Source organism: Macrotis lagotis, chromosome X (genome assembly GCF_037893015.1).
Source record: "Macrotis lagotis isolate mMagLag1 chromosome X, bilby.v1.9.chrom.fasta, whole genome shotgun sequence".
In the NCBI taxonomy this organism is placed as follows: Eukaryota; Metazoa; Chordata; class Mammalia; order Peramelemorphia; family Peramelidae; genus Macrotis; species Macrotis lagotis.
This window is the reverse complement of record NC_133666.1, coordinates 620,046,894-620,057,267: the sequence shown is the minus strand read 5'-3', so window position 1 is coordinate 620,057,267 and position 10,374 is coordinate 620,046,894. Positions and strand designations below refer to the sequence as shown.

General features: G+C 40.6%; 1 protein-coding gene across 6 annotated transcripts in view; it reads right to left on the bottom strand.

Annotated features, from left to right (window-relative positions):
• The window catches only part of ARHGAP39 (Rho GTPase activating protein 39), a 350,961-nt gene continuing 340,587 nt past the window's right edge, over positions 1-10,374 (bottom strand). For all 6 annotated transcript variants that reach the window (XM_074202986.1, XM_074202985.1, XM_074202989.1 and 3 more), the window contains 3 exons: positions 10,053-10,144; positions 2,638-2,807; positions 1-699 (listed from right to left, as the gene is read on the bottom strand). In XM_074202986.1, coding sequence (XP_074059087.1) covers positions 505-699; positions 2,638-2,807; positions 10,053-10,144 — 457 coding nt within the window. In that variant the 3' untranslated portion in view covers positions 1-504. The remainder of the gene's footprint in view (positions 700-2,637; positions 2,808-10,052; positions 10,145-10,374) is intronic.

Sequence of the window (10,374 nt, the reverse complement as noted above, 5' to 3'; positions counted from 1 at the left end):
CACCCCACTGTTTTCTCCACAGACCCAACTTGTCTCCCTACCCTGGGCTGAGTCCTCCCCACAGGGTGCCTATCTGCCTCTTCCCCTGCTGGTGGGCTCTGGACCACTGGTAACTCACTCCTCTTCCCATGCTAACAGCCACAGCCAAGTGGCCTACAGCCCATTTTGGATCAGTCACAGGCCTGGGATCAGCTTGGCTTGGCTCAGCTCAGCTCCCCATCCCTTTCAGGTTCCCCTCTACCTTCAGTAATATTTCTTTAATTAGCAAGTGGGCCAGGTCCACCATGCCCAGAAGAAAGAGTGCAGGAGAGGGCAGGGGCTGGGCATCATTTGGCCCCATCTGAATTCCTGGAGAAATCTCCCTCACTTGGGGTTATGCAAATGGACCAGTGAGGGGCAGGTGGGAGCCCTGGCCAGCAGGCAGTCCCCAGATGGATTGTGTGTCTCTGTGCAGGGTGGGGAGCTGCGGGTGGGTGGGCAGCCATGTGGGCCAAGCCCCGGGAGCTATAGAACTCCCTCCATGAAGCTGGTATCCAGGTGCTGGATGAGGACACGGAGGAAGGACATTTCCTTACGCGTGTTTTCGAAGATGATCCGTGGGTCGTCTGACTGGCAGCGCAGGCAGTTGGGTGCCATTACCATAGCTAGGTTGCTGACATCCATCTTGGTGATAGCCACATTGGCAGGCTGCACAAACACCTGTTTAGACCAGCAGGATTTTTAAGAACGCTGTGTTAGATGTGCTCTGTGAACAGGGTTGTGAATATGTGTGTTTGGTAGGTATTTAGTGAAGTTGCATAAAGAGTTACCATGGAGGAAAGACATCTTCCTAGCTCCAGTTCCTGATCAATCTCTCCTCTATGCCAGAGTCAGGCTTTTCTGTCCCAGTCCATTGCCTTGAGGAGGCTGAAGTCATAATATCTGCTGGCTGGCTTATAGGAGAAGTGGATTCTTAACAAGAGAGAACTCTTTCCAAGTGGGTCTTGGGCTCATCTCCATCCTATGCTGATTCTTCCTTCCTAGTATTTTCTTTGCATTCTTTTTTCTTCTCTATCACTCCTACTATCTCCTAAAGTTCAGGACCATAGAGGGAAGAGTGCTCAAGCCTGAGATACAAGGACCTAAATTAGTAGTTAACATGGTAGAGTGGAAAGAGCACTTGGGATGAATAAGAGGACCTGAGTTCCAATTTTGGCTGTGCTGTGACTCGTTGGATGACTATGAAAAGTCATTTGATATATCCAGCTTTCTCTAAAATGAGGGGATAGGACAAGGCAATTTCTAAGACTCTCCTACCTCTATACCCTAGGAAAGAAGTTCCACTTCACTAGATCCTCAGCTGGATGATGGGAATAGTTTCCTAGCTGGGCTCATAGAATCTAGAGTCTAGAGATTGGAAAGGAACATTTCATTTAATTATTTTTTACATAAGAAAAATGAAGCTTAGAGAAGGGGCAGGTCTAGTTCAAAGTTCATGGAAGAATCAAGTCTCTGATTGCCTAACTTGCATAGCAAGGTTCCTTACCCCTATTGTGTCTTTGGTCATACAGCTAGTAACAGGTCTCTCTGGCATCATTCTAGGCCATCACACTGTTTACTTGTCTGGTTTCTGGCCTATTGCTTCTAGTTCTTTGTCCAAGCAGAAATCTATTCCTGTTTCACAATAAGTTATATTTTCTGGCATTCCAAGATGGAACCATAATCTCTAGCTCTTGATTATTACTTTTTGTAAATCTGATCTCTCCAGGAGACTCTATGAAGGCTCACTGAAGTCAGGGACTGGGTCTTCCACTTCTCTAGCTCATTCCATAGTAACCAAGAAAAAACAAGTAATCAGGACAGGACAAACAAGGGGAAGTGTCTGATAATAAAACCTTTTAGAAAAGCAAAGATGATATTTAATCATGGATCTCATTTCTTCTTTTTTTTTTTTTGAGGCAATCAAGGTCACACAGCTAATAAGTGTCCGAGGAAGATTTGAACTCTTGGTCTCTGGCTTCAGGCCAAGCCAGGACACCTAGCTGCCCAATAAGACCTCTTTTCTTTTCTCTCTCTCTCTCTCTCTCTCTCTCTCTCTCTGCAAGGCAATGGGGGGTTAAGTGGCTTGCCCAAGGCCACACAGCTAGGTAATTATTAAGTATCTGAGGCCGGATTTGAACTCAGATCCTCCTGAATCTAGGGCCAGTGCTCTATCCACTGTGCCACTTAGCCGCCCCAAGACCTCTTTTCTAGAGTGCTTTAATCATATCATAATAACTCTGCAGGGTTCAAATGTTACTTCTCTCATTTTACAGATGATGAAACTGAGACTGACAGCCTTCTTCATAAAAGTAGAATGGAAAGGGAGTGGAAAGTAAAATGATCAACTCAGAATCACATGCCAGAAATGGTCCAATCTGAGATCCTAGTCTAAGTCTTCGATGACTAGCTCCAGAAGTCCTTCTACTCCATGACAATTCCTTTTTTAAAAGAGCATTAACTGATTATGCCAGAAACCTCTAGTTGTTTAAGAGACTTGAGGGGATGCTATTGTGATGATCTGGGGCTCATATTCTTAGGGGGGACAATAACACAAAAGAAGTCCAAGTCCCAATGCTTGAAGAGGAAACCGAGATGGCTAGACTCAGGGCCCATTACCTGGAGGAAGCGGATGAGGTAGCAGAGCACCATTCTGTTGATCCGGGGCAGGGAGTGGACGACAGCGATGGCAGCCTCGGGGTTTTCATAGTGCGTGATGCACTGCTCATAAAACTCATGGGGAATAAGGGGCTCCTCCAGCTCTCGATACCAGAGCTTTAGCAATGATGCTGGAGTGAGGAAAAGAAAAAAAAGAGATAGAGAGAAAAGGGGAGAGCACCATCAGTACTTGCATGTTGAGGGCAGTTGGAGGTTTCAGCAGGGGGTGGTCAATGTAGCATTGATTCCTTAAGATTTAGGGGTAGTAAGCTGAGGCTTAGGCAGTTGGGAGAGGTTGGAGCTTACAGATTCAGGCTAGTTTGGCATTCCATCAAAGAACAGAGAAGTGGATCAGAGAAGAACTACTAGGTATGTAACTATTCCAGGCTCAGCCAGGACTCAGAGACTAAGGGAGAGAGGGAAAGAATAGCCAATAGCCTTGACATAACAACAATTAATGTCTAGATAGCATTTTAATATTTTCTAAGTGCTTTAGGTATTTTATTTCATTTGATACTTAGAACAATCCTGAGTGGTGGGTGCCATGATTACCCCATTTTATAAATGAGGAAATTGGAACTGAAAGAATTGAAATAATTTGGCCAGGGTCACACAGCCATAAAATGTCTGTTAAAAATGAGTACTCAGTCCTCTTCTCCTTCCAGGTCTTTTCAGAAGGGGTCTGTCTGTCTCTATCCCCCTAAACTGAGAACCTTGCGGGGGGGGAGGAAGAATGCCTTTTCCTAAACAAGGATTGAAGGTCATCATGGAAAATAAAATGGCTCATTCTGCACTGATTTACTGGGTGAGGAGAAGCAGGCCTATTCTTTGCCACTCTCTTTCCTCTCTCTGCTGTCACCACTCAGTCAACCTCCCCTACTCTGAGGTTCACTTCTTTCATGTGCATCATCTCGTCTAGATGTTTGCTTTACACACTGCTCAGCCTTGAGGCCATTCTTTCCTTTGCAACCAAATCACAACCTTATCCATTGTCCTATTTTCCACTCAATATCCTGATTACCCTTCTAAACTCTCACAACCTAGATCATCATTTGACTTCAACCAAAGAAATGATCAATCCTTAGATTTCACCATCATAACTGTGCTACCTCCATGATCCTGAATTATGAAATTCCCCATTTATAATAACCGACCTTTTTAGCTTTCTTGTGCTTTGTTTCTTCTAAACTTATTCTTCATCCTGAAAGCAATAATCTATCTTTTTATATTTCTCTATATTCCAAATCCATCCCTCTTTCATAGTCCACATTTTCCTCTTTTAACTTTATAGTTGACCAATTCAACCACAACCTATCTTGTGCCCTTCAGTTCTTCGATGGAGAAATCAAAGCTATCTAAAGTCACATAAAAATTGCTCTAAATCATTATTGATTAGAGATGCAAATTAAAGTATCTCTGAGGTACCACCTCACACCTCCCAGACCAGAAAGGACAATGATCAATGTTGGAGGGGATGTGGGAAATCTGGGACATGGGTACATTGTTGGTGGGGCTGTGAACTGATCCAATCTTTCTGGAGAGCAATTTGGAATTATGCCCAAAGGGCAATAAAAATGTACATGCCCTTTGATCCATCAATACCTCTACTGGGTCTATACCCTGAAGAGATCATGAAAAAGGGTAAAAATCCTACATGTACAAAAATATTCAGATCAGCTCTGTTTGTAGTGACAAAGAATTGGAAGTTGAGGGGATGTCTATCAAGTGATGAACGAACAAGGTGTGGTATATGTTTGTGATGGAATGCTATTGTTCTATAAGAAAGCATGAGGGATAGAATTTCAGAGAAGCCTGGAAAGACTTGAATGAACTGATGCTGAGTGAGATGAGCAGAACCAGAAGAACATTATACACCCCAACAGCAACATGGGGTGATGATCAACCTTGATGGATGTGTTCATTCCGTCAGTGCAACAATCAGGGACAATTTTAGGGGATTTGTGATGGAGAATACCATCTGTATCCAGAGAAGGAACTGTGGAGTTTAAATGAAGACCAAAGATTGTTATCTTCAATTTTTAAAAGTTATCTTATGTATTATGTAATTTTATTATCTCTAATGTTTTCTTTCTTCCTTTTGGATCTGATTCTTCTCTCACAACATGTTCAATATCTATCTATGCATATCAGATGCAAATGTAAAGATTATATCAGATTGCCTTCTGTTGGGGGAGGGAGGAGGGAAGGAGAAAAATTGTAAAACTAAAAACCTTGCAAAAAATAATTCATAGAAATTTCATTTAATTGGAAAACAAATGAAATATTGATATATCATCTTGGGTCCTTAAATCCTTCGTCCCCTGATCTATTGTCAAACATACCTTTATATCAAAACCAACTCCTCTACAAACCTTCTCTTTTCCTAATCTCATATTGATAAATACAACTGGAGGAACTGATAGAACTGTGTCAAATGGATCTAAAAATTCATATTACCTAATTTCAATTGGGCCCTCACTGATGTATGGAAATCCTTTTACTCTTCTCTGGCTAGTTATCATACTCTTCACAGTGACTATTTCAAACCTTCTCTGTTCTCGCCAAGATTCCTACAAACTCTTAGTAGAGAACCTCTTTTGTTATTGAAAAATTGAGTCCAACATAGGCTCTCTCATCTTCCCTACTCAACATAACAAAACCTGTTTAAAATCTTCACTGGTCTCTTCCCTCTTTGTTCCAGTATCTAAAAAAAAGGTGGCCCTTTTTGTCAAGGCCAAGTCCTCTACATGCTTTTTTCCCCTTGATTCTATGTCCTCTAAGAGTTTACCCATCTGATATATTTCTTCAAATTATTTATTTTTCCAATTATATATATAAAGATAATTTTCATATTTCTTTTTTTCTTTTCTTTTTTTTTTTTTTGCAGGGTAATGGGGTTAAGTAACTTGCCCAAGGTCACACAGCTAGGTGATTATTAAGTGTCTGAGTCCAAATTTGAACTCGGGTCCTCCTTGCTCCAGGGCTGGTGCTCTATTCACTGTGCCACCTAGCTTCCCCCTCACCAATTTTTTTTTTTAGGTTTTTGCAAGGCAAATGGGGTTAAGTGGCTTGCCCAAGGCCACACAGCTAGGTAAGTGCTAAGTGTCTGAGACTGGATTTGAACCCAGGTACTCCTGACTCCAAGGCCGGTGCTTTATCCACTACGCCACCTAGCCGCCCCCTCACCACTTATTTTCATAAAGTTTTCTCCCTCCCATTCTTCCCTCCCCCTACCCTAGAATAGTGAATTAATCTTATATAGGTTATACATGTATGATCATGTTACACATATTTCCAAATTAGTCACTCTGTGAAAAAAGAATAAGAACAAAGGGGAAAAACCATGAGATGGAAAAAAAAATCAAATTAAAAGAGTGAAAATAGTATGCTTTGATCTGCATTTAAACACCATTAATTCTCTCTGCATATGGATAGCATTTTCCATTACAAGGTCTTTTGAATTAATTTTCTCTGATCATTGTACTGCTGAAAAGAGCTAAGGCTATCATAGCTGATCACTGCACAATGTTGCTGTTTAGGTATACAATATTCTCTTGGTTCTGCTCACTTCACTTAGCATCAGTTCTGCCTATTTGATTATTTCTGTATCTTCTTGCTCTTACTTCAAGCTCTCTTTATCTTTCCAGTAAAATGGAACAAATTCCTTAAGAGCAAGGATTGTATTTTTGTCCCTAGCATGATGCCTAGCACACAGCATTAAGCATTATGAAATGCTTAATGAATTGAACTAATTAGGTCCTTTCCCTCTTGCCTCCAAACATTCCCAGCTGTCCTACATCTTTAAAAAACCTTCACTTGATTCTGCCATCTTCCATGAAGCTAACAATCTATAGCTTTCTTTCTTTCATAGCCAAAGCTCTAAAAATAATTATTATCATTTTCCAGCTTCCACTACACTCCCTCAATGTCCATTTACTTATCAATCCTTTTGAAATCCAACTTCCAACAACTTCCAACTCTATTGAAACATAACTTGAAATCTCTTAATTTTTAAATCTAATAGCGTTTTCTCCATCATCAACCTCCTTGCCTCCATCTTCAACTTCTGACACTGTTGATTACGTTCTCTTAGTACATACTTTCTTCTTCCCTGGTTTTGTGAAAATGTTCCCCACCTTGTTCTGCTGCCTAAAAGATATTTCCTGGCATGCCTTGTAAGATTAACTATCTTCTGCCCCATAAATGTGGGTATTTCCTAAAGCTCTTTAGGATCCCCTTTTCTTCTCTCTTAACCCTTTTGGTAATCTCATCAACTTCAATGAGTTCAATTATTGTCTTTACACAAATGACTCCCAAATCTATAGATTTAGGCTTAGTCTCTCTACAGACTTCTAATCCTCTATCACAAATTGCTTCCTAAACATCTCCACCTGAACATTAGCATATTAAGTTCAACATATCCAAAATGGAGCTCATCATCTATCTTCCTAAATTACTGTGCCTATTTCTATTGAGGGCACTACTAGACTCCCAGTCATGCAGTCACAAATTCAAATTCATCTTTAATTCTTTTTTTTTTATTTTGCAAGGTAACAGGTTTAAATGACTTGCCCAAGATCACACAGCTAAGTAAGTATTAAATGTCTGAGGCTGAATTTGAACTCAGTCTTCCTGACTTCAGGGCTGATGCTCTATCCACTATACTACCTTAGCTGCCCTGTCATCTTTTTTTTTTTTTTAAGGTTTTTGCACGGCAAATGGGGTTAAGTGGCTTGCCCAAGGCCACACAGCCAGGTAATTATTAAGTGTCTGAGACCGGACTTGAACTCAGATACCCCTGACTCCAAGGCCAGTGCTCTATCCACTGCTCAACCTACCTGGCCCCTATCTTTAACTCTTCGTCTGAGACCGGATTTGAACCCAGGTATTCCTGACTCCAGGGCTGGTGCTTTATCCACTCACTATGCTACCTAGCTGCTCCTTATTTTTAACTCTTAAAAAACATCTCTGTCAATCTTTTTTGGTTTTATATCATCTTCATTTCCCTTTTCTCCACCTCAGAATCATATTTTATAACAAAGAATAAAAAAGAGGGAAAAAATAGGTCAGTAAATTTGTTGTTGTTCAGTCATATCCAACCCTTCATGACCCTGTGGACCATACTGTCCATGGAATTTTCTTGACAAAGATGCTGGAGTGTCTTGCCATTTCCATCTCTGGGGGGTTAGGGCAACAGAGGTTACACAGCTAATAAGTGACTGAGGCTGGATTTAAACTCAGTACTTCAAGACTCCAGGTTCAGGGTTCTTCTCCAGGTTTCACTTAGTGGTCTCTAGTTCAGTAAATCCAACCAATCTATCAAAAAAGTCTGATATAATTGCTGCCCCACAATCATACTGCCCCATCTATGCAAGAGAAGGTACCTTCTCTTGTCATATTTTATCCTTTCTTCAGTCTTAGCTGCCATCTAATCATTTACCAAGTCATATTGATCCAAATCTCTTATCTTTTTTTTTCCTTGCTACTAACAAAACCATCACCCTAATTCGGATCCTCACTATCTCTTGATAGGACCAGAATTAGTCTCCCTGCTTTCATTCTCTTCTTTCTGAGGGAACTGAGGGAATTAGCACAGCAAGTGGTTAATTATGGGAATTGGGTGAACCATACAGACTCTATCTTGAGACTCAACTCTAGAGCCAGCTCAGATTCATTTCTAGTTAATTATGTGCCTAGTTTCACTTCTGTCTTGTGAGGAAATCTTATTCAATTGTAGGAATTGGGAGAAAAAGCTTATTGTATTGTTTGAACCTAACCCTGCAGGATTGGGAAGCTGAACCACCTCTACCTGCTGCTTAAGAGATCGTTAACTAAGGACCTAGTTTATGCTAACCAGAAATCTAGTCATCTAAAAATTGATGCAAGAAGTTTTCTCACAGTTGTATATCTCAAGCAATCCCTACGTCTTATTTGAAAACAGGCCCCATACCGATCAGTCAGTTTCCATGTTCCTTTGATTGTGTACAGTCATCTGGGGGTAGTGGGACACCTTTTATTTTTCTGGAATTGTACCTGTTTACTCTTTTGTACTCAATTCGGAAAGACTCTAATCTTTCATCCAATTAGAAATCAGATTACTTAATGTTATATTGTTTCCTTTTAATTAACTGGGCTTATGGATAAAATTGTTTTTAATTTATAAATATGTTTTCCCTTGTATTCAGGGCCCAGGCCTAAGCTGAAGAAATTTGCTCCTGACTTGTTGGGCAACTGTCATGCATTTGCTTAATAAATTGATATGTTCAGAAGAATGAACTTTTGTTTACTCCGTGTTATTTCACTTGCCATACTTTTCTTGAATATCTTCTACACAGCTGCCCAAATAACCTTCCTTGTGTACAAATCTGGATATGCCACTACTTAGTTCAAAAAATTTCAATAACTATTACCAAGTAGAGTTCAAACTCCTTTGCCTGGCAAGGCTCTGTTCTAGCTTTATCTCACATCATTCCCCTTCTTTTATTTTTAATTTTATTTTTTTTTAGGTTTCTTTTTTTTGCAAGGCAAATAGGGTTAAGTGGCTTGCCCAAGGCCACACGGCTAGGTAATTATTAAGTGTCTGAGACCGGATTTGAACCCAGGTACTCCTGACTCCAAGGCCGGTGCTTTAATCATTCCCCTTCTTGTACAAATTCTTCTGGCCAAACTGGACAATCCATTTTCTTCCTTAGTAGGTCCTTCATTTTCCTGACTCCTGGCCTTTGTGCATTATTTTCTTTGCCTAGAACATCTTCACTTTCCTTCTCTGATCAAGTTCAACCATCCTTTAGAATGCCATCTAAATACTAACCCTTCTATGAAGTCTTCCTTCATTTCTATCATTTCTAACCTCCTCTGAAACTGTAGGCTCCATGAGGTCAGAACTATGTTTTATATAAATTCAGCGTTGGAACACATTAGTTACAGAGTGTTGAACTACTTTGTAACAGCAGGTCTTTAGATGATAGGGATTGAATATGAGTATGTTTGTAAAGAACTGAATATATAATTTTGAAAGAGAAGTTCTATGTATGTATACTTGTGGATGGCTCTACTGGGGTATGAGTGTGACATGACAGGTTTTGAGTTACATTGAATGCTGAAGCAGGAGGGGATACAAGAATTTATCTTGTGGCCTGGTAAGCCAGGCTGGCCAAAATGGACATTATAGCATATGACTATCCTTTTTCAGGAGTGAGTTAGAAGAGAATTAGTTATGGACACCTATTATAGGTTTATAATTCTGCAGGAAATGAGGACATAGAACTAGAAGGTTTGGCTTCCAGGTAAGCCTGGGTCTCCTCTAGTCTTCCTCTATCTTGGCGAGTGTGTGTGTGTGTGTGTGTGTCTGCCAGCCTCTGTGCCCCATCTCTTACCAGGGACATGGGGGTCCTCCAGTCCTGTGGGGATCTTCCACTGATCTACTTGCAGCTTCAGAGCATTCACCTCATCAATGTCCCCAGGGACCCTAAGAGAGAGAAAATTTCAGATGAATTTCCCTGTAGACATTTCCTATCACCAATGAACTGTCTGAGAAGGGGAAGGAATAAGCATTTATATAAGACCAACTATGTGCCCATATTGTATGAAATGCTTTACCCATTTTATAGCTGATGAAAATGAGGCAAATAGAGATTTAGTGACTTGTCCAGAGTCGCATAGATAATATAAGACTGAGGTTGGATTTGAACCAAACTC